Below are 24,717 nucleotides of genomic sequence, written 5' to 3'. Positions count from 1 at the left end.
CTTTTAAAGATGAAATAATGAGGACTTGCAGCCAGTAAGTGGCAGAGCTGGGTTCTGAATCGAGCCAGCCTGGCCTTGGAGCCCACATCCCTTATCATTGCACTCTGCTACTTCTGTAAACCAGGGACAAGAAATCTGCTTACTTTGGGATATTGTGTGAGTACCAATTAAGGGTAAAGACTTACTTTTAATGAAATGAGATAATTTAGCAGAGCATTCCACACTTGACAATACATAAATATGTCTTCTGCTGCAGTGATGATGATAATGATTACAGTGATAATGGCAATGATGATGATGGTGAAGAAGATGATTGTGGTGGTCATAGTGGTTGATGATGGTGGTGATGACGCTAGTGATGATGCTGGTGAAGAAGAGGATGGTGGTGCTGATGATGGTGATGGGGGTCATGATGATGATTAGTGGTGATGATAGTGATGATCGTGGTGATGATGTTGGTGATGATGGTGTTGGTGATGATGATGGTGAAGAGGATGGTGGTGATGATGGTGATGATGGTGGTGGTGTTGGTGGTGATGATGCTGATGGTGGTGGTGATGGTGTTGGTGATGATGATGGTGATGATGGTGATTGTGATGATGGTGATGATGGTGGTGATGATGGTGGTAGTGATGATGGTGATGATGGTGAAGAAGATGGTGGTGATGATGATGATGGTGGTGATGATGTTGGTGATAGTGAAGAATGTGCTGGTGGTGGTAATGATGATGATGATAGTGGTGATGGTGGTGGTGATGGCAGTAATTATGGTGATGATGTTGGTGATGATGGTGAAGAAGATGGTGGTGATGATGTGATGGTGGTGATGATGGTGAAGAAGATGGTGATGATGATGGTGGTGATGTTGGTAATGATGGTGAAGAAGATGGTGGTGGTGGTGATGATGATGGTAATGGTGATGCTGATGATGATGATAGTGGTGATGATGATGGTGATGATGGCAGTAATTATGGTGGTGATGGTGGTGGTGATGATGGTGGTGATGATGGAGGGTGGTGGTGATGATGATGGGAGTGGTGATGGTGATAATGATCTTGTCCCTTAGGGTCCCTTTCCTGTCCCTTAGGGACTATATCCCAGAGCCCAAGTATAACTGTTTCTGGGAACCAGGAGACAGGGAAGGCCTGTGCAGGGGGATTCCTGCATGAAGCAGTCAGAGATAATGTCCTTTTAAAGGCTTCTTTTTCTGGCCGGGTGCAGTGGCTCACACCTGTAATCCCAGCACTTTGGGAGGCCGAGGCAGGTGGATCACGAGGTCAGGAGATTGAGACCATCCTGGCTAACATGGTGAAACCCCATCTCTACGAAAAAAAAAATATAAAAATTAGCTGGGCGTGGTGGCATGCACCTGTAGTCCTAGCTACTTGGGAGGCTGAGGCATGAGAATGGCGTGACCTGGAAGGCGGAGCTTACAGTGAGCTGAGATCGCGCCACTGCGCTCCAGCCTGGATGACAGAGTGAGACTCCATCTCAAAAAAAAAAAAAAAGATTCCTTTTTCTTACAATTTTGATAGCAGAGGGGAATTTACTGTTCTTAATATCCTTACTGAGCCAAATGTAAAACTTGGTGAATGTTATGTTAGTCTACACCCTTTTTCTCTTTGTTTAAAGTTTTGTTGGTCCATGAAACTCCAGTCTGGGACACACTGGCTACCTTACCTAGCCTAGAAATGGTTCCTTTACTGAAATAGTCTTTTTTTCTGGTAAATACACACACACACACACACACGTACACACACACACGTACACACACACGCACACATTCCACTACACACTCCTCTCTGCTTCTGGCCCCGGCCTCCAATTTCAGCCAGGATCCTGCACCAATCAGCTGGTAGCGCCCAGCAGTTCCCTAGAGAGCCAGCACAAAGCTGCCACATGAGGGTGTAAGGAGCAGAGACAATTAAAAGTAATAATAGCAATTAACAGCCAGTCCCTGTGGCCCTTCATTGGCATTGTGAGCTGCTCTGTTTAACCCTAGGGAAAGGTGCAAGTCTCACTTGTCCCTGCACATGCATGGCCCAACATAAATGTCACAGGGATTGCCTGACCATGTGTTCCCACCTCACAGCTACCCACGTGCTGGGCCCCTCATCCAGCCTGTGGAGGCTCAGCACCCTGGGGCTCCTCCTTCGCCCCATCCCTGGGATCCTGAGGCCCTGCCCTGCTGAATTCTTCTAATCCCTGCAGTCGAGGCACGGGCCTGGCTGCCAGGCAGACTTCATAAATGATGATTGGAATTGGACCTGTGCAAGATGCTGGATGCCAGGGAGGAGGGGGGCACAGGTGTCCTCCTGCACCTGGGCCTATTTGTTGCAGATGCCAAGCAAAGGGGAGGTGTGTGCAGCTTGGCTGGACCGGTGCTGGCTTGGTGAGGGCCCTGTGCACTCTGACCAATCTGATGGTGTATACTGTGTTTTTATCTGGTAATCGTGCAATGCGTCTTTTTGGTTGTACAAGGAGGGCTCCCATGGCCCTGAGCAAGGCTTTGAGGAGTGGCATTCAATGGAGTGGAGGGCAGAGGGTGCCCCTGGCTGCACTGGAGGGGCCTGCGAAGTGGAGTGTGCCCCACTCCCTGGGTGGTCATGGCAGTTAAACTATTGAATACTTGGGCAACACTTTATAGCAGGGCCTGGTACAGAGTAAGTGCTCAATAAGTGTCAGTGATGATGATGGAGATGGTGATGATGTGGCTGTTTGGGGAGTCCTGTTGTGTTTTGTAGGAGCCTCGGGGGTTTGTGGGGAGCAGTGTGGAAGGGGTGGAGACAGCTGGGAGCTTCCATGTGAAAGACTTAGCCACTGTGTCAAATTAATCCAAGGCTGCAGCCTAATGTGGTAGAAATGCAACTCTTGCTTACGTAAGAGTCCAGGGCACAGAGACCCAGCTGTTGACCCCAGGGTCTCAGAGGCCTGAGCGTTGAGCCGGCAGAAGCAGGAAGACAGAGTCGGGAGAGCACACTGGCTTCTAAAAAGCCTAAGCTTGGAAGGGACCCTTCCCACCCTGCTTGTGCTCACATCTCAGTGGTGAGAACTAGTCACGTGGCCACATCTGGGTTCAAGGGAGGCTGGGAAATGTAGTCCTGGGCTCAACACCTGCCTCCTTTCCTGCCCTCAAGGGCAACACCACACTGCTGGAAAAGGGAAAGGGTTCTTGGAACATGTGCTTTTGGTAAACAGCTGGCTGCCTCTGGGCACATGAAAGGTGTGGAGACCTTTCTCAATTCCCTTATTTACTTTTGAACCGCAAATGTGCATTTTGGGGTTTGAGCGGAAGAAAAAATGATTTCACCTCAGAATTTGGGATGGAGGAGGCTAACAACAGAGAAGGTTGTTTACAGAGTTTAGATTAAACTTTGGGCCATTTTCCTGAAGTCAGTTGCATAATTTCTTTGGATGTTTTGCAGGGCTTAGGTAGGAGATCATGCAGGAAATCTTGTTTGGGAGGAAAGTAAACAGGAACTCGTGAGCTGCTATGTTTTATGTCTTTTTGTTGTGTGTGTGTTTTTTTTCTCCCTCCAGCACTGAGCTATCCATTAAATCTAATTACATCACTCATATCATTTCCCATGAAATTTATGTCTCAATCTGCTGAGTAAGGGGAGCAAGCAGAGGACTTAATTAGAAATGTTAATCATGTGGGTTTGGTGCTTTTTTTTTTTTTTAGGAGAAAGGAACTATAATCAGGAAAATGACAATAAATGTTCTTTCTTTCCCAAATGGCAGTTGTCTGCAGGTTTTCAGTTTTGCTGGAAGGCTCAGCAGCACCACGGCAGAATGCTGTTCTAGTGGATTCCATGAGCCAAGCGGGCTGCCCTGTTGGGGTCTGAGCTGGCCTGGCCCTCTCATCTTTGCAGGCTGCTTCCTCCTGCCTCCTCTGTGAGCTGAGGCCTGTGGGACTCTGCCTCCCTTAGGGAGTGGTGCTCCTGACTCTTCAGTAGCCAGCATTGGGGTGCACATGCATTCCCCAAATTTCACAAAGTTGAGCCCCAGAACCAGGCCTCATTTTCCTCCAGACTCTTCCCCAGGACAGTGCATCTCACATTTTGGGGAGTAGGTGAGAGGGCCCACCAGCCTCACGTGCTGTGGGTTCCGCGTTCGGGGACCATGACTTTTCTGAATGGTGTTTCTCTTCCCTCTCTGTACAGAAACCCGCGCTGACCGCAGCAAGAAGCTTTTCAGGCACTACACCGTGGGCTCCTATGACAGCTTCGACACTTCCAGGTAAGACGCGCTGCTTTCTCTTCCAGGACCCTCTGGTCAAAGCTGTTCGTCTGTGCTGCAAATGCGTTGGACCACCTTGCATGCAGCTTTCAGGCCCCTCGTGTCTGCCTCCCTCTGCGTGTTACCGGGCTAGGACTATGGAAGCCACCATCTCCTGGAGCCCCTGCCTGAGAGGTGTACTTGGTGCCACCTTCGGTTTGTGTCCAGCCAGAGCACACCTGTGTGGTGGCCCCAGGGAGAGGGCTGGGTAGCATTGTTTTTGCGAAAGCATGCAAATGTCAAGGATGACGGCAGTGGGCCACAGGAGCCTTGAGGCAGTATTGGGGCAGCGGCATCCCCCGGGGGAGTATTTCGGATGCCTCAGGTCTGGGTTTCTGCCTTCTCTGTGGTCCTTGGGTTCTCATCCATTCCTGCCACTTCTGCTTAGGTGGAATGGCTGTGAAGGAAGGGGGCAGGCGAGCCACCAGGTAGCCAGATCTTCTAAGCACAGCAGGTTTGAGTTCGTCTGATGTGTGGAAAGAGCCCTGCATCTTTGACAATGTGACTGGCACAGGCACATGGTTGGATTTTTCTGCAGAAACCACACCTGTGTGTCACCAGCTGTGGGAACATCCTTGGGTCTCTGTGGGGAGGTTGAGGCTGGGGGGGTACCTGCAGGGGAGGTTGAGGCTGGGCAGGGGAGGTGTCCTGCTGGCCCCGAGTGTGGGGAAAGGCCCCTCCATGTGGGGAGCCCCAGATAGAGGGTTCTTCCTGGATGTTGAAGCTCAACAAGGGCCAGTGTGTAAGGTAGAAAAGAGAAGGAGGTGCAGGTGCAGGCCCCGGGGATGTGAGGGTCCTGCGCCCGGCCCTGCTGGCTGAGGAGCCCCTTCTCAGAAGCTGACCCCACTCATCTCCTCCAGAGGTGGGAGGGTCCGGAAGCCCTACCCTGGGTTCTTCCCCGACCTCCAGGATATCTGTGATGAGCAGCCCAGACCCCTACACTCGACTCTTAGACCTGCCTGTGGAGGGATCCAACCTGGGTTAGCTGATTGATTTGTTTTTGTTTGTCTGTTTTGATTGAGGTAAAATGTACGTAACCTAAAACTTACCATTTTAAAGTGTACAATAAGGTGGCAGTTAGTACGTTTACGATATTGGGCAACCATCACCACTATCTGCTTCCAAAACATTTTGTCACCCCATTAGCAGTCACTCCCACTCCCATTGCCCTTCGCACCCACCCACCTGCTTCTGTCTGTGGGCTCTGCCTGCCTCGGTGCTGCGCGTAGATGGAATCAGCCGCTACGTGATCTTTCATGTCTGGCCTCTTCCACGCTGCATCATGTTTTCAAAGTCTATCTACATGGTGGCACGTACCAGTACTTCATTCCTTCCCCGCCCCCAATTTTTTCTTATTGTGGTAAAATACATGTAATATGAAGTTTCCTATTCCGACCATTTGTTAGTGAATCACTAGTTTAGTGGTATTAAGAACATTCACAGTGTTGTGTAGCCAACACCACCATCCAGCTCCAGAGCTCTTTTGTCTTGCAAAGTTGGAACTCTGTCTGCATTAATGCAAACTCCCCACTCTACCTCCCTCAGACTCCAGCTCCCAACCTGTCTACTTTCTGTCTCTATGAATGTGATGACTCTAGGAACCTCAGATGAGTGGAATCCCGAAGTATTCATCTTTCTGTGACCGGCTTCTTTCACTGAGCATAATGTCTTCAAGGTTCATTCGTGTTGTAGCGTGTCTGGATTTTCTTCCCTTTTTTAGGATTGAATAATGTTTCATTGTATGGACGGACCACATTTTGCTCATCCCTTCATCCATCAGTGAGCACAGGTTATTTCCACCTTTTGGTTGTTGTGAATGGTATTGATTGCTGTTGATATTTGCATGCAAGTATGTGTGTGCACTTAGGAGCAGAATTGCTCATTGGACTCAGTTATAATGCTGACCTGTCCCAACCGCTTCTCTCGTAAATGAGGTGTGCTGTAAAAGGAATGCCATAGCCAGGAGAGGAGCCAAGACCCCTCCAGGGAATGTCACAGACTTTCCAGGTCTTGCTACACTCGCCCACTTTGTGACCTTGAAGCCCAAGTGTGATCCGTGGCCTGGCCACAAACGCAGCCCTAAAGGCAGGTCAGGGGCTGACCACAGCTTCTCCTGATGAGCCTTTATTTGAGCCAGATGAATTGTTTCTGCAGCAGCAGAAGAAGGCTGCCTGTAGAAGTGGACCCTGGGCAGGTGGTCATAGTCAGTGGGCCTATCACACTGTGATAGGATCTGTGATAGCAAGCAGAGTCTGCACAATGATACATAGTGCCTGAGTCTCCCCACAGAGGAGCAGAGGAAGGACCTGCCTGGGAAGAGAGACATCTGTGGGCAAAGCTGGCTAGGGTGTTGTAGCAAAGGTGTGACACATGGCTAACAGCAGGGCCAGAAAGTACCAGGGACATGGGCTGGAGTTCAGCCAAGAGAAGACTTGCAGAACTATTGTGGCTGTTCAGCCTGCCTCAGGAGGTAGTGAGCTCCCCATACTAGAAGGAGCCAAGCAGGGCTGAGGATTCTCTTGCCAGAATGTCACAGAAGATTGGACTGGATGATCTCCAAGATCCCCACCAACTCTGCATCCCTGTTTTGGTGTCCAGTCAAGGGCTTTTGTTTTACATGTGTACTGAACACCTGTTCTGCCAGGTCCTGGGACCTCACCTCAGAGAGGAGGAACATGCAGACCACATTGGGGTCAACTGGTAGCTTCTAAGCAAATGGTGAAAAAGCTTCAGCCTTGATCAGAGTTAGGAGTCAGCTCCAGCACTCCCACGGCAAGGGATCAGACAAGCTGTGGGCCTCATGTGACCCTGTGGTTCATTGAAAGAAACAAGAGTCACAACAGCACTGCTTATCCACTCCTCCCGTGCGCCACCCACCCTGCATGGAGCACAGCCCTGTTCATAGCTGAGCCTCCCAGCAACCTGGTAACGCAGGTGTTACATTCCACCTGCTAGAGGGACACTGATGGAGGGAAAGGAAGGCCAAGTTAATGAGCATCTGAGCCTGAGTATGTGGCCTGATCTGTGGGCAGTAGAGCCCTGGCATTCAGGCCCCACCCTCCCGCGGTGAGGATGGTACTGCCCAAAGCCAGCCTGGGTTGAGGGAAACTGACGAGGAGGAGGGCCAGTGTTTCTTGTGGTAACAGTCAGCACCTCCCAAAGCATTGTTGGGAGAGATGCACATAGATGGAATCAGCCACTACGTGGTCTTTTGTGTCTGGCTTCTTCCACTCTGCATCATGTTTTCAAAGTGCATCCACACAGTGACACACACCAGTACTTCATTCTTTACCCACCCCCCCATTTTTTCTTACTGTGGTAGAATACACATAATATAAACTTTCCTATTCTGACCATTTTTAAGTGAATCACTCGTCTAGTGGTATTAAGACATTCACTGTGTTGTGCAACCGACACCACCGTCCAGCTCCAGAGGTCTTTCATCTTGCAAAGTTGGAACTCTGTCTGCATTAACACAAACTCCCCGCTCCACCTCCCTCAGACTCTGGCCCCCACCTGTCTACTTTCTGTCTCTATGAATTTGATGACTCTAGGAACCTCAGATGAGTGGAATCCTGACGTATTCAGGATGATGGTATTATCGTTGTTCATCCCTGACTGTGAGCTGGTTCATAACGGGTGCAGGGTTAGCCTGAGGGAGGCCACCCTGCCCAGGACCAGCAGAACTGGCCTCAGCCAGACTGTGAACCTATTAGCATGGCAGGGTGGACAGGGGGACAGGCAGTGCTGACAGAGGGTGGGCAGCACGGATGGAGGGTGGGCAGTGCAGGCAGAGAGCGGGCAGTGTGGAAGGAGAGCAGGCAGCATGGAAGGAGGGCAGGCAGCATGGGAGCTTGTGGACAGAGATGAGTAGGTCTTGTGCACCCCTGTGACCCTGGAATGGCATAACTCTGGAGTGGGTGTGGAGTGAGATGCTGACTGCCAGCTTCTCCAATGGAGCAGGAGGAGCATCTGGAGGCCATGGTCACCAGGGCATGGGTGCAGAACAGCCTGTAGCTCACAAACCCTTGTCGGCATTCATGTTGCAAGTAGACTAATGAGCAGCAGGAACCTGGGTGCAGTGCCAGCCCTGTGGGCCAATTATCCACAGTAGGCTGTGGGGTCACAATCTGGGCAGACAGCACAGGGCTGAGGCCACCCCACTGCCGATGCAAGTGTAATGAGAGAAAATGCCATGGGAAGTGAGACTCAGTGGAGACATTTTCTGAATCAGTCAGGAGGTTTCTCCCCTTCCAACCTCCTCTTATGTCAAAAACTGCTCAGAGTCTCAGAGCTGGAGAGCCGAATGTTGAAACACACCAGTTCATTAGTGAACATATTCAGCTGTTCCAGCCAATTCCCTCCCTGGGATTCCCCTCCACTCACTCGGAAAACAGTGAGAGAAGGATCTAGAAATGGCCACATTAATTAAGGTCAAACAGCAGAGGCCCTAAGGGCCATTTCTACTTGGGACTTTACAGATATTTCAATGTCATTTTTAAAAACATGTCTCCACTCAGGGAATGGGAATCTTAAGTTCCCACTCCTCTTTAACCAAATCCCCAGCCTCATCATGGGATACCCCAGAGAAATCTACCTGGTGGGATGGGGGAGAACTCAGGGTCTCACTTTAGGCTGAACGGACTCCATTTATACATCCATCCTTCCCGCCATCCACTCACTCAGCCATTTATCTTTCTATCACTCATCTATCCACCTATTTATCTATCCACCCAGTCACCTGTCCACCTGTCCATCTATCCACACATCCATCTATCCATTCATCCATCCATGTATGAATCCTTCCATCCATATGTATCTCTTCATCCATCCATCCACCCATTTATCTGTTCACTCCCCCGTCCATCCACCTACCTACCCACCCATCCATCCACCCATCCACCCAACCACTGCATTCATCTGTCCATCTGTTTAATGAATATTTATCAAGATCTGACTATTCTGGGAGCTGAGGATATAGAGATAAACAAGACAAGCACATTCTTTGACTTCAAGTAGATTACAGTCTAATTAGTAAAGGTACACAATAAAGTTAACAAATGAAGCAGAGGATCTCACTTTGTAGTTAATGCTATGAAGCAGATGAGTGCTGTCATAGAATCCTGGGAGGCTGGGTCATGCCGGCTTTATGTAGGGATGCCAGGGAGGGAGTGTCTCCCTGAAGAAGTGACTTTTGAGTTGAAACACAAAGATTGAGGAGGAATCACCCCTCAAGAGAAGGTTCAGCAAGTGCAGAAGCACTGGGGTGATGAGAAGATTCGACACTGCAGGAATAGCCATGGCCTAGAAGAGAGTAGAGGCAGTAATGTCAGAGAAAGACCTCGTGCTTCATGAAAGGAGTTGGGTCTTCTCGCACTTGCAGTGGAGGCATTGGAGGGCGTTAGGCAGAAGAGACATCATCTGAATCACTTTTCTGGAGGAAAGCAGATGGCAGGATGGATGGAAACCAGTGAGGAGCCCATTGCCATTATCCAGGCCAAGCAACAATGGTGGTTGGGGCTGGTGGAGGAGGTGGGGTAGAGAGGTGGATGGAACTGAGGGGTAGGATGGAGTTAGATTGGATAGGGGCATGGACATGGAGGTGAGGAAGAGCATGGAGGACTTAGTTCTCACCTTCTCTTCGTTTTTGCTGGGAGCTCCCAGAGGCACATCCTTACTGGCAGCAAGGTCTGCTCAAAAGGAACATGTCCATTAATGCCACTCAAGGAAAGGATTTAAGAAGGTGCTGAGCATCTGTTTTTTGTTCTCCCTTAGAGAAAACCAGTTTTCTCTTAGAGAGCGAATTAGAAGGATGGCAAAGTATGCCTGCTCACCATTGAATATCCACTGTCCACAGCTCCCTATTTTCATGGCTTTCGAGCCTCACAGCCCAATTTTTATCTTTTCTAAATCAGTAATAAGAAATACATATACCTGGTTTAAAAATTCAAGATATGCAGGAAATTGATAGAGTGTGAAGAGTAGGTCTCCCATCTTTGCCTTCTGGTCCCGAAGTTCTTCTCCCTAGAGAGAATCTCTGTTGCTGGGTTCCTGAGGCTCTTTCTAGAGAAGGGCCCTGCAAATAGAAGCATATATGCATGTTATCTGAAGCGTTCTAAAGATGCTGAGAAATCACCGGTCCTAAGTTATCGCTCTGGCTTTCCAGCTAAGTCACTATGCAACCTTGGGTAGCTCGCCTCCCCTCCCTGAGTCTTCAGTTCCTGTTGTTTGCAAAGTAGAGCTGCTTCCAACTCATTCTGTATCTCCAGTTGTGTTCGTGTTAAGGATGAATGAGAAAATATGTTTAGTACTTGCAGCTCCTAAGAGGCATGTGCTATATAAATCCAGAGGGGTGCTGAGTTGTGAGCAGTGTGTGTGGGTAGCTGGCTTTCCTTTGAAACCCTAACTCTGCGCTCTAGAAGACTGCCTCAGTGTGTAGGTTGTAAGAACTGAATGGCAAGAAACATTGATTTCCCTCATTTTTCCTCCGCCATTATTTTGTATTTTTATATATTTTTTCTTATTTCTTAGACTTGAAAAGAAGGCTTTATCCCTGAGTATGTCTACTGTCTGGACACAGAAGGAAGCACACCCCATTTGTTCCTTACTCTCAACTGAAGGCTGAGCCTCGCAGTTAATATGGAAGCCCCCATGGCGGCTTCTTTGAGGCATAGTTTGGGGCAGGGCAAGAGATTATTTCACTGTTTATTTCATACATTTTCTGTATTTTTATTTTTTTAATATTTATTTATTTATTTTTGAGACAGAGTTTTGCTCTGTTGCCCAGGCTGGAGTGCAATGGCATGCTCTCAGCTTACTGCGACCTCTGCCTCCCTGGTTCAAGTGATTCTCCTGCCTCAACCTCCTGAGTAGCTGGAATTACAGGCATGTGCCACCATGCCTGGCTAATTATTTTGTATTTTTAGTAGAGACGGGGTTTCACCATGTTGGCCTGGCTGGTCTCGAACTCCTGACCTCAAGTGATCCACCAGCCTCAGCCTCCCAAAGTGCTGGGATTACAGGCATGAGCCACCGCACCTGGCCCGTATTTTTATTTTTATTTTTGCAAGTATATAGTTCTTTTGTAGTTTTTTGAAACAGAGAGGTATTTCTCTGGGCGTAGGCAAAGGAAGGCATCACAACCACAGATGGCCCAGCTCTTCCTTTGTGCTCTCTCAGCATGGTAAAGATGGTGGCCGGAACCAGGTCTCCATTTGGGTGAGTCATTTCTCCAGGGAGTACTGCTCTTCTCTGTGGTCTCTATTGTGATGGACAGCCCTCCCAATGCCTAAACGGGGGACCTGAGTGTCCCCCTCCTCATTCTCCCTTGCCTTTCTCCCTCCTTCCCTCCTTTAGTCCATCACAAGGGTCAAGGAGTCCTGTCTTCTCCTCGTCCTCCTGCTGTTTCCCTGGGCTGGCCCCTTGGCTCTTGTCCATGTTCTCTGTTCCCCTTAGCACCCCACAGTCCGGCTGCCCCAGGGACCCCTCCCCTCATCCATTCTCAGTGAACTCTCAGTTTCACATTTTTCCTCCCTCCATAAATTTTCATCCAAGTACTGCATGCATGTAATGAAAGTAATTAATTAAACTACAGAGATAGGGCTAAGAGTAGAAATAAATTATTATGTGCCCACTCTGACCCAGCCTCATCCACACAGCCCCACTTGGCAGAAAAAAGTTTTTAAATTATGTCTGCTTCATTCTTCTGGTGGGTATCTTCCCAACGTGATGATTACTCCCGTATTTCTTAATTTTAAAATGTGAAACATCCTTGACACATTGCTGGAAAAAATGAGGCTTTCATAGTTTGACCCTCACCTCCAATTTTGAATAGTTCTTGCCAGTATGCTAATGGATTACCTTTAAATAACATTCTCAAACTTCTCTCTCTTGTTTAATACATTTTAGACACTATCACTCGACCCTTTGGTATATTTATATTTATATTTATATTTATGGGTTCTAAGTTTTGTCTCCAAGTTGGACTCAGAAGTTAAAAAACAGTGGAGGGTGAGCGCAGTGGTTCACATCTGTAACCTCAGCACTTTGGGAAGCCAAGGCAGGAGAATCGCTTTAACCCAGGCATTCGAGACCAGCATAGACACCAAAAAAAAAAAAAAAAAAAAAACACATGGGAAGTATTACATTATGATGATAACACAAATGGGGTTAGTATTCCAATTCCTCTTTACAGACCTATGAGAAGAAGGGTACTAATAGTATCACAACCCAATGAGTTTTTTTTTCCACTCTATCAGTGTTTCAGAGTAATTCTACATTTCAGCTTAATATTAGGATCATGATTTTCACATGAAGATTTTGTTTTTCCTGGAGTTTCTGATTGCCTTTTTTTTTCTCGTGGGAGAAAAATTATGGCTTCTTGAGCATACCACTAAAATATCATTCTTTTTCTGATGTATCACTGGAATCTGTCCTCTTCTTGTTGGAGTCCTCTGACATTCTGCTCCAATTTGAACTCCAGTTCTCAGTACACGATGATCATCCTGCAACTTCACTTCACTGAGCTAGTGGATACGTGAGTTGCTTCTTGTCTTTGCCCTTGTTCTGTCAGGATACATCCTCCACTTCAACAAAAGGTATCTGGAATGTAACCTCCCTGTCTGGAAATTCCCTAGTTATCAAATGTTCTCCAGGTTGTAGAACTCCAGTTTCAAAACTCTCCAGGCATTGCTTCATCGCCATCCCGTCTCTACTCATGGCTTAGAGCCTTGCTGACTTGTCCTCTGTTGTCAATTTTTGAGAGAGGAATGCTGAAATTCTCCAATATTATTGTGTTTGTCTGTTTTTTCTTTTCAGTTCTCTCGGATTTTGCTTCATGTATTTTGAAGTTCTGATGTTAGGTTTGTACTCATTCAGGACTGTTTTATCTTCTTGGTGATGGTCCTAGGCCTGGAAGTTCAGGTGTCTGGGGGTTCTGTTCCCAGTTCTGAATTGATCTTTTTCTCATTATTCAATGTTCCTGTTTATCCCTGGCAGGTGAGAATTGCCAGTAAGAAGTTATAGCACTGTCTGATTCTCATTCCACTGTAGGTAGCGACCCTTTATTTTCCTCCCTAGAAGTTTGTAGGAATGTCATATTTTCTACTTTTTCTTAGTGTTCTGAAATCTGATGGTGGATGTGAGTGTGCACTTCCTTTGCACATTGAGCTCATTGCTCTGGAGGCCCCTCCAGACTGAAGCAGCTTCCACTTCAAGAAGGTATTTTATTACCTCCTTGGCAATTCCATGGCTTCCTCTTTCAGTTCAGCCTTTCTGGATTTCCTCTATTAGACCATTTACCTTCTCCCCATTTGTCACTTATTCTTTCTCAAGATTTTTTTTTCTGCCTTCTTGCTCTGTATTCTGGGAAATGTCCTTAACTTCCAACCTGTCTATGTAAGTTATTATTTTGTCAATCACACTGTTACTGTCCAAGAGCTTTTCCTTTCAACAATGGGATAAGCTTCTAAAGCTTGAGAGAAGTGGTTTCCGGATCTCTTTGTGAACAAACCAGCCAGCCAGGTATGGGCAGATCTCTGCACGTAACTGCTCTCACGGCAGAGCTCGGGTGAACTGCACGTTCCTCCAGGTCAAACACCAAAAAGAGAGGCTTAGAGACATGCTCCTGGCCCCACTCCCACCAGAAGTTCTAAGCAAAGATAGACATAGGTTCTCATGCATACCTATAGGATAAGTAGTAGGATCCAAATTGAAAATTGAAGTGCTGGTCTGTTTATCTTGAAGTGAGCTGCACAGATGGCCAGGTGATAGAGCTGTGGTGGGGAGAAATGGTCCCAGAAGCGCAGTGTCCCTGCCGAGTCATGAAAGGGGAGGAGGCTCTCTGATGGGAAAGGGGGCAGTGAGGCACAAAGGGCCTAGACTCATGAGTTAGACAAGCCCGTGTTCCCTCCCAGCCTCTCCACCTGCCAGCCCCGTGACAAGATCATCCACTCTCAGCTCTGCCTGTGCCATCTGCAAATGAGCATTTGTGATTCTGCCTCTGTCACGGAGCTTTGAGATTCAGATTTCTTAGATATCATCTGTGAAATATATAATTTCAAAGAGCCAAGCACAAGGCTGACACTTGCTATGTTTCCTGGGTGCACAGTGGGTCATGAGTCTCTTGGGATGGCCGGGGCTGCTGGCTTGGCTGGGCCAGGCCTGGACTCCTCCTTCTCCAGTACTCAGTGATGCAAAATTAGGTGCGCGAAATTAGGTGTGCTCCGACCTGGCCACGGCCAACTTCCCCTTGCAGTTTTATGACGTCAAGCACCTGACTTGGGGACTTTGGACCTTGGCCCCAGACCAAGGTGAGGGTAGGTTTTTCTGGCTGGAGGTACGCTCAGACCCTCTGAAAACAGTTGGATGGGTTCTGAGGGTGGAGAAGGGGAGGGGCCTCCTCATGCCCTGCAGGGGGGATCCAGCTCAGCAACTGTTCTGCACTGGGGCTGGGCGCACTTGGTCTTCAGGTTGGGGTAAGTGGCTCCAGGACCACTCTGGCTGGAGAGCGGGGAGGCCAAGCTCTCAGCAGCCTGGACACCCTCATGATGGCCTTTTCTGTGGGGCCAGGCAGGAAGGTCTGGCTGCTTTGTTCTGGACCCAAGTACCCTGCTTTGGGGCTGGGAGCTGAGTTCCTCACCACAGGGAGGCTCCTGGCTCAGAGCAGCCTCAGACCACGTTTAGTACATTTCCCAGGTGGCGAGTGGGTGGATGGTGGGGACACCGGTGGTGGGTGGGGCCATCGGAGCAGCAGCAGAGGAGGGCCTGGGGGGCTGGGATTCAGCACCTTCAGGCAGGGCCCCACTGAGGGCACTCCCAGAGGCCTGCCTTGCTCCCCACCTGGATGGGGCAGGGGCCCCCAGAGCTCAGGAGCTCTGTAGCTGCGCAGGAATCTTCTGTCTCCTAAAATCCCTGAGCCCCGCCGGCAGGCAAAGGAGAGGAGTTAGTCATGTTCTCTCTGGAGCTGTTCTCACAATAGCTGCCAAAGCTGACCTCTGCCTCCACACCGCCCCCGCCCACCCCCCTACCCCCACACTGTACCTGGCCCCTCTCGTGCTCCTGTCTTATATCCACCTTGATTGGTAGCATTTACTGATTTCAGTGGTGCAAATTGCCCCACAATGGCCCATTCCGAGCTGCCAACATGAGGTCACTGAGCAAGCTGGAAAGAGGCGCCCACAGTCAGCCCTGGCAGCTCCTAAGAGCCAGCTTCGGCTCATCCCTGGGCAATATCCGTGCCTCTGCACCCCTGCTCCAACCTTGTGCTCTGAGTCGGGGTCTTACACAGGGTAATGAAGTGTGCTGATCTGAAGCTCCAGCAAGCAGGTTTCAAGCCTGATAGGCCTAGGCCTGGGAGTTCAGGTGCCAGGGGTCCTGGTCCCAGTTCTGACATCACCTTCCTGCACGGGCCTTAGTTTCCCCATTTGTAAGATGGCTACATTGTAAAATGCCTACATCATTGCTGAGATCTCTTGTGAATATAAAATTCTACACATTGGGCCTGAAACTGCCATAACCACTGGCCAGTGGTCACGATGAATGAATGCGCTTTAGACAAAACTGCAAACCCTGAGACAGGCTGGGCAGGGTTGGAATTCCAGGGCCTGACCCAGAGTGGGCAGAGGTATCCAGAGGGCAGCCCAAGATGGGCAGGAGTGCTCTTAGTTGGGGTCCAGGCAGGGGCCATCAGTGGCATACAAGGCCAAGGGGTGCCTCTCCAGGGAGCAGATGAGGAGACTGGTTCTGGAGGGATACCCAAGGCTGTGCCTGGGAAGCAGCAGGTTTTCGGGAAATGCTCACACTGATCCCCGCCTCTGCCCAAAGCCTGGTGCTCTGGGCCTTCCTCCAGGAAGCAGGGAGGAGTCTTTGGTGCCTGACTTGTAGAGCTAGAGTGAGAAGCAATCAGACCTCCCTGACTCAACATTACCTGGGCCATGCAGGACTGCCTTTTCTCTGCCCACCCCTGTCCTACACCTGTGTCTCCTCCAGATAGGACCAGGACTGACTGACTTGTCTCCTTCTCCCTGGCATCTGGCACAGGGTCTGGCAAATGTCCAGCTCTCAGAGAATGGAGAGTTGAGTGGAGGGAGAGGTGAGAAGATGGATGGATAGACAGATGATGGATGGCTGGAAGGAAGGAAGGATAGATGGGGAGCTGGATGGGTGTGTGGATGAGTAGATAGATGAATGGATGGATGGGTAGATGGATGATGGATAGATGGAAGGATGGATGGATGGACGGATGAATAGATGAGGGGCTGGATGGGTGTGTGAATGGGTGGATGAGTGGATGGATGGGTAGATGGATGATGGATAGATGGAAGGAAGGATGGATGGCTGGATAGATAGGGAGCTGGATGGGTGTGTGGATGGGTGGGTGGGTGGGTGGATGGATGGATGGATGGATGGATGGATGGATGGATGGATGGATAGATGGATGGGTGGATGAGTAGATGGATGGATGGAAGGAAGGAAGGGGAGCTGGATGGGTGTGTGGATGGGTGGATGGATGGATGGATGGGTAGATGGGTGATGGATAGATGGATGGAAGGAAGGAAGGAAGGGGAGCTGGATGGGTGTGTGGATGGGTGGGTGGGTGGAGGCATGGCTGGATAGGTGGATGAATGAATGGGTACACAGATGGATGGATGAGTGCATGGGTGGACCCATGGATGCATGGATGGGTGAGTGGGTGGGTGGCTGACTGAATCTGTGACTTGGGGTAAGGGTGGGGACCAAATTTGGGCAGTGTGCTCAGACCTCTCTATAGGCAGTACTTGGTACATTGTCAGCACTCAATAAATTTTCACTTCATGGGAAGGAGGGGATAGCATGGCCCCAGTGAGAAGGAGACTTGTGTCCCCAGTGCCAAGGAGTATGCCATGAAAAGTGCTCAGGGCAGTCTAAGGAGTTGAGACTGCCTCCTGTCCTCCCTAGGGCTCTGCTGCCCCGTTCTCTCCAGGACAGAATGAAGCACTGGGCACCTGTCCCCATGCTTAGGATTACAAAGAGATGCAGCCCATCCAAGTCTTCGGGAGGGTCCAGCTTAGAATCTGCTTCCCTCTCTTTCCCTGTCAGGGAGCTTGGTCAGATGGGTCAGGACTAGAGGCTGCACTCCCAGGCCCTGCCAACCAACAAGCAGGGCTTAGCTCTTCAGGGCATGTGCTGATTAAAACCTGACTCTACTGCCCCCAAGGTCAAGGTGGAGGCTGGCTTGGTGGCCTAATGCCTGTTATAACAGCTGGCACCATGTGTCCCAGGTCCCCTGGCCTGGAGTTGGCCCCGTGGAGCTCTGAGGCCTCCAAGATGAGTGAAGGGGAGGAGCCAGGAAGATGGCAGCTCTTTTCTGGGCGGCAGGAGGAGGGTGGAAAAAGCGAGTTCAAAAGCAGATTGGAAGAGAGAGGCCCAGACTGGAGGTTGGGAGCTTTTTTCTTTCCTGGGTTTCATTTGCCAGTTTTTTGTTTTTTGGGGGGTTTTTCGCCAAGCCTCTGGGACTGTCAGATGGGAAGGCAGGGATTAAAGAACTGGAGTCCTCTGGCCACACCATCTGGGGGAATGGCTTGGACTGAGGTCAGGGACCCCAGGCAGGGACTAAGGTGGTGTTGGGGTCAGGCCTTGCCCAGGGTCCTTTGCCTCACCTTTCTGCAGCACAGCATTCCCACTGCCAAAATGCACAAAGTAATTGCCCTGCCTCTTTTCCCAAATTATCCTCACCTTTGCATTTGTGCCAAGAGGGATCTCTGGAGTCCCTTCTTCTTCCTAAAGGGTACACTGAGGCAGAGTGAGGCACGTGACCTATCAGAAGGGCTGCAACCGGTCAGACAGGGCAGGGCTGGGACCAACAATGCTCACTGGATTGGCAGGGCCAGGGGCACTGTCCCTGGCCCTGAGTGTGACTCAGGCACTCACTGAGTCACACTGAGTGACGGACAGGGGCCAAGGGTTTACCTGCTCCCACCTTGACACTCTTTCCACAGCCTGTGCTTCCTGGGTGAAGGGAGTGTGAGATACCAAACCAGATTCTCCTAGGAAACCAGAGAGTATGCCTTTGGGGTGGGGGTAGGGGGCTAAGAGACAGGGTTTCCCTCTGTCGCCCAGGCTGGAGCACAGTGGTGCAATCATAGGTCATTGCAGCCTTGAATTCCTGGGCTCAAGTGATCCTCCCACCTCAGCCTCCCAAGTAGCTGGGGCCACAGTACAGGTGTGCACCACCACACCTGGCTAATCTTGTGTGTGTGTAGAGATGCGGTCTCTCTAGGTTGCCCAAGCTGGTCTTGAACTCCTGGCCTCAAGCAATCCTCCCACCTCTGCCTCCCATACTGCTGGGATGCATGCGCCGTGCCCAGCCAGGAGTGTGCCTTTGAACCTTCATGGTTTCAGGCTCTGGGAGCCATTTTTCACACTTCAAGGGTGATGACTGGGTAGGGGGACGGGGACAGTGAAGACCCTGGGAGAGGGGCCGTGGATATGAAGAGTGAGTAGCAGGAACAGGGACCCAGGTCTCTCTCTCTTTTCATTAATTTATTCAAAACTATGCATCCAGGGCCAGGTGCAGTGGCTCACGCCTGTCATCTCAGCACTTTGGGAGGTGGAGGCAGGTGGATCACTTGAGGCCAGAAGTTCGAGACCAGCCTGGCCAACATGGTGAAATCCTGTCTCTACTAAAAATACAAAAATTAGCTGGGCGTGGTGGTGTAGGCCTGTAATCCCAGCTACTTGGGAGGCTGAGGCATGAGAATCGTTTGAACCCAGGAGGCGGAGGTTGCAGTGAGCCAAGATCACGCCACTGCACTCCAGCCTGGGCAACAGAGGGAGACTCTGTCTGAAAAAAAAAAACAAAAAGGAGATCATGAAGCTAGAAGAGGAGAAAGCCACATGACTACAGAGGCAGAGATTAGAGAGATTGACCCCAAGACAAGGAATGCCCGCTGCAGCCACCAGAAGCGGCAAGAAGCAAGGAGGGTTCCTCCCCTGGGGCCTCCTGAGGGAGCGTGGCCCTGCTGATGCCTTGATTTCACCACAGTGGTCATGCTGATACTGCACCTCTGGCCTCCGGCGCTGTGAGAGAACCCATTTCTGCTGTTTAAACCACCCGGTTTGTGGCAATTTGTTACAGTGTCCACAGGAAACTCCAAGAGCATGTAGCGGCATATCAGTGAGCTAACAGACACAGAGATGCACCATCGGTAGAAGGCAGCAAGTTCCAGGGGTGGAAGGAAAGTGTTAAAAGCAGCACGGATTGGGTGGGGAAGAGGGCAGGTTGCTGAATTACACAGAAACGGCAGAGTGGAGCTCGCTGAGGTGAGAGCTGGCCAGAGACAGGAAGAAGGTTAGGACTAAGGAAAAGAAAGGAGGAAGTGGCCAGGCACGGTGGAATCCCAGAGCTTCAGGAGGCCAAGGTGGGAGGATTGCTTGAGCACAGGAGTTTGAGACCAGCCAGGGCAACAAAGCAAGATCCCATCTCTAAAAATAAAATTTAAAAATTTCAGTAAAAAAGGAGGGAGCGGTAATTGTCAAATCCTGAGCCAGCGGTGAGCCTGGTGGAGAGACCAGCAGGGAAACTGAGGTCATCAGGGAGACGGCGCCTTACAGGGGATGTGGCTCAGCGGTCACACCAACCCTCTCGGCTGCGTCCCAGCTTTGCCCCTCTCCAGCCAATCTGCCTTAGACTTGTCACCTAACCCCTGGCCTCGGTTTCCTCACCTTCAGGGTAACACCTGACCCATGCCTCGGTGGTGTGGTGAAGAGCAGTGTCATTCCCCATCCTCACGTCATCCTCCTGTGCTTAGGACTTGCGTTTTGTCTTTTCATTTTCTTCCATCCATGGCTGCTCTTGGGTCCTGAGAGAGTGAGTTCAACAAAGGAACCAGGATGCTCCCCCACCTGGGAGGACAAGGGCTCCAGGCCTCCTTCTCTGTGGCCTTGGGCAAACCGGAAACTTCCTCCTACCTGCCTCCCCCATTTCCTCCCTCTCTCCCTCCCATCTTCATTGTCTGTTTTAGAAAACAACAGTGCCCACTTTTCCATCTCAAGATATTCAAAGAATGCAGAAATATAGAAAGTCAATATCATCCTCCTGGTCCCACTTCCCAGAAGGGGCCACTGTGCATGGCTGGCTGTGCCCGCCAGCCTTATTTATTTATTTGTTTGTTTGAGACAGGGTTTCACCATGTTGGCCAGGCAGGTCTCAAACTCCTGACCTTCGGTGATCCTCCCGCCAGCCTTTGCAACATCATTGTGTCCTCCTCTCGTGTATTTGTGGGGCACAGCGGGCTCCGCCACACGCCATCCTGCAGTTTGTTTCTGCACTCTGTTGGTGTCCAGCTTCCATGCCCATGGGTTCGTGTAGACAGTGTCCTTCCTAGTAACCGTCCGGGGGTGGGGTGGACCCAGCATGTCCCCTGGAGATGGCTCAAATGTTTCCAGTTCAGACAGTGGCAGTAGCAGCAGCAGCCCTGGCCCTGCCTTGTGGTGCTCTTGAGGGTGCGTTTCTGTCGGATCAGTCCTGGAACCTGACCTGTGGGTCAAAGGCCCTCTCACCAAGCACCCTCCAGCAGGTTTGGGCTGCCTTATACTCTTCTCCAGGTTGTCGAACTCCTGTTTCTCTGAAAGGGAAAAGCCGCAGCCCCTCGCCTGGGGGAAGGCCACACCCAGATGCATTTCCCTTAGATTTCACCCCGAGCATGCCCAGACCCTGTTATTATAAAGCCCGGTGATGTCCGCCCCTCCACATCTTTGACTTGAAGCCCGTGCAGAACCCCACAGTGTTCAAGATCTCTGGAGGTGGTTTCTGTTGCTAAAACCTAGAGCTCTGGTTGATCCAGAAAGGGGTTTCTCTGTGGAGCCTGGATACCCTTGCCTCCTGCTCCCACCCCAGTCACTCCATTAGGTACTGGGCTTGGGTCGCCTCCCAAACCAAAAGGCATGGGCAGGAGGGTTGCTGTGAGTGATCTGGGGAGCTCAGTGTGCCCCAGCGTCCGTTCAGTCTCCCTTCATGCGAATGAGCTGGCCTCTCCCCTGTGGAGGTACAGCAGGGATCCGGCTGAGAGCCTGGATGGTTACAGTCCAGGGTGGCTGAGGCAGTGCCGCTGGTGGGTCCCATTTCTGGGCATGGTGGGGTGGATGTGGTGGATGTGCACCTTTCGGCCTTTGAAGAGATACCCCAGGGGGCCCAGGTTTCCTCTTTATCTAATTAGTTTCTGGGCCGGGAATCTGATAGACCCTTTAACCTTGCCAGAGAAGGTTACCGCTGAGGCTGGCGGAAATTTGGCAGCATCGAATGATGGGCTTGGACTTCTGAATTCTCCTCCAGTGCGAATCCTGAGCCGCGGAGAAACATCTCTGTGCAGGAGCTGTTTATTCAGGGGGTTTCCGCCGTCAGACTTTGCCAAGAGAAAAGGGACCCCACGCTGAGCAGCAGAGAGAGAACGGGGGACTTGGCAGAGCCGGTGCCGCTGTGTGCTTCAAGAGGCAGGACCCTCCCAGCAGGTGCCGGCAGCCCCAAGACACAGATGCAGAGGCATCCCTGAGCAGCCAGTGTCCTCTGAGTCCTCCTGCAAGTCAGGGCACCTGTCAGCTGGGCCACCAGCACCCCAGAGCCAGTTGCCTTTTAAGTGGGTACTGGCCTGTGGTCTGAGCATTGACGGGGATGGTTCACACCCAGGGAGAGTGTGATTTACTAGGAAGAGTGTGGGAGTATCTCGGCCGCAGGACCTGCCTGCTTGCTTGCTGGTGCCCAATCTGAGGTGTGCCTGCATCCTGTTGAGAGTCCCCACAAGGAGGACGGTGCCTGCAGTTGGATGAGTCAGCCCACAATCTGCGAAAGATTGTTGAAAACACCCCCACTCCATATTAAAGCCTCATCCACCTTGAGCCTCACCAGGGAAAGAGAGAGAGGCTGGGGTGGCATGGCCAAGTGAACTGTGGAGCCCAGAGACATCCATGTCCTAACCCCTGGGGCCTGTGAGTGTGTGACTTCACCCAGCCAAGGGGAATGAAGCTTCAGACTTGTCAGCTAATCAGCTGGTGGTGGATTAGGAGATGGTCCTGGCGAATGCAGGTGGGCCCTGTGCCATCACAGGAGTCCTCATCAGAGGGCAGGGGGTCAGAGGCAGAGAGTGGGGAGCTGGGACGATGGGAGTGGAGGCTGGAGTGATCTGAGGAATGATCATGGGTCAGGGAACGTGGTGGCCACTAGAAACCAGAGAACACAAGCAGCCCCTCCTCTGGAGCCTCGGTGGGGAGCCCGCCCTCCAACACCTCAGTCTTAGCCCAGTGAGACCTCGGGCCCCCAGAACTGTAAGAGGCTAAATGTGTCTAGCTGCCAAGTTTGTGTTACATTGTTACAGCCGTCACAGGACACTCACAGAGTGCTTGCGAGCGTTCAGTGCATAGACTGAAGAGGTTGAGAACCCACTCTGACAGAGGCTGTTTTGGCTGACATTAGCTGTGAGTGTGTAACTCCCTGGGATGGGGTGCGATGGCCCCACTTTACAGATGGAGAAACCGAGGCTGCAGGAGTTCTGCTCCCTTCCCCAGGGCCAGGACATGCAGCAGAAAAGGACAGGAAACGCCGCCTCTCTCAGATTGTGCAGACTGCATGCTGCCTGCCCCACCGACCCCTGTCCCACCCGTCGGCCTCCGTGGGACCCCAAGTCATTTCCAGTCACAGTGATCATAGGGGTCTGGGAAGGGACTGTGCAGCCCCAAAGGCCACAGTCACCCTGGGCTCTGTGGATTTGGGAATGGATCACACAACTGTTGGCAGGTGGACGTCCAGGGTCCCGAGGGAGGGGCACCGGTTCTAGTTGTCACTCCATGGGCCAGAGGGCCTGGCTGGGGTGTGGCAGCGGGCAGCGGTGGCCTTTGTTGCTCAGGCCACAGACATCCTCATGATACCCCAAAATGCGCCAGACACCGTTCCAGGCCCTGGGGCGTATAGTCAGCACGACAGATGGCACCGGGCCTCCCAAGCCTCCCGTTCAGTGGAGGTGCCCTCTGTTCCTCGGCAGGACCCAGGCCCAGCCCTGACCCACTTTTCCCCGGCACAGGGGAATGGGACACAGCCCTTTGTACTGGTCATGGGGAGAGAGCTGATGGCTGGAAGCCTCCGCTGCTGCCAGGCACAGAGGGACTGCCCCAGGCAGGTGCACACCCCAAAAGAGGGGGCCGAGGGTGCAGGGAGATCTCCCACCTCCCTGATGATCCGGGGATAGGCCTGCCCTGCTCCTCAAAAGGGGGCTGGCTGGCTGCTGGTGGTGGGAACAGGCTCTGCAGTTGGCCTCGGGGGTTGGATGCCCAGCTCCACCATTTGCCAGCTGTGTGACCTTGAGCTCCTCACTGGACCTCTCTGAGCCGCAGCTTCCTTGTTTGTAAAATGGGAAAGAAAACGGTGCCTCCCTCCACAGTATGTTGTGTGAGAGAGAGAATGAGGGCAGGGGCTCCCCATGGGGCTTGGCATGGTGTGCATACCCAACCTGCCAGAGCCCAGCGTTGCGGTCAGGCGTGTTTTACTACCTGCATTTGCACGGATGACCCCGTGCCGTCACCTGTTACGGGCCTGGTGTCTTCTTCTTCCCAGTCATGTGAGGGCGGGGGAGGAAGGTTGTCCTAGCGAGCATGCTGAGATCCCCTGGCTAAGGAGAGTGAGTGTGTTGGAGCTTGGAGGTAACCTGGGGATATCTGGAGGACGTATGTCAAGGCAAATGAATACCTGTGCAGCCTGGACTTGGGGTCAGGGGCATGGACCAAACAGTTCGCAGTTAGAAAAATACCAGTTCTGGGCTGGGCGCAGTGGGTCATGCCTGTAATCCTAGCACTTCAGGAGCCCGAGGCGGGCTGATCACAAGGTCAGGAATTTGAGACCAACCTGGCCAACATGGTGAAACCCTGTCTCTACTAAAAATACAAAACTTAGCTGGGTGTGGTGGTGCACACCTATAGTCCCAGCTACTTGGGAGGCTGAGGCTGGAGAATCACTTGAACCTGGGAGGTGGAGGTTGCAGTGAGCTGAGATCACACCACTGCACTGCTCTCCAGCCTGGGTGATAGAGCAAGACTCCATCTCAAAAAAAAAAAAAAAAAAGCCTGTTCTTAGCAGACTGGAAATGAGCAGGTCGAGAGGCAGGGAGAGGCAGGGAGAGGCAGGACAGATAACTCCAGCTTTAATAAAGAACAAGCAGGAGGCTGGGCGTGGTGGCTCATGCCTGGAATCCCAGCACCTTGGGAGGCTGAGGCATCAGGATTCCTTGAGCCCTGGAGTTTGAGACCAGCCTGGGCAACAAAGCGAGACCCCATCTCTACAAAAATTCACTGGGCCTGGTGGCGCATGCCTGTATTCCCACCCAGGAGGCCGAGGCAGAAGAATCGCTTGAGCCCAGGAGGTGAAGGTTGCAGTGAGCCAAGATCGTGCCACTGCACTCCAGCCTGGGTGACAGA

The 24,717-nt window shown here is 51.4% G+C and overlaps 1 protein-coding gene across 8 annotated transcripts in view; it reads left to right on the top strand.

Annotated features, from left to right (window-relative positions):
• Positions 1 to 24,717, top strand: part of SHANK2 (SH3 and multiple ankyrin repeat domains 2) — a 695,443-nt gene that overhangs the window by 457,695 nt on the left and 213,031 nt on the right. For all 8 annotated transcript variants that reach the window (XM_054662507.2, XM_054662506.2, XM_054662505.2 and 5 more), the window contains one exon: positions 4,167 to 4,242. In XM_054662507.2, the coding sequence (XP_054518482.2) occupies positions 4,167 to 4,242 (76 nt within the window). The remainder of the gene's footprint in view (positions 1 to 4,166; positions 4,243 to 24,717) is intronic.

The sequence above is a fragment of the Pan troglodytes genome, chromosome 9 (assembly GCF_028858775.2).
Source record: "Pan troglodytes isolate AG18354 chromosome 9, NHGRI_mPanTro3-v2.0_pri, whole genome shotgun sequence".
Classification (NCBI taxonomy): Eukaryota; Metazoa; Chordata; class Mammalia; order Primates; family Hominidae; genus Pan; species Pan troglodytes.
This window is presented reverse-complemented; position numbering and strand designations above follow the sequence as displayed.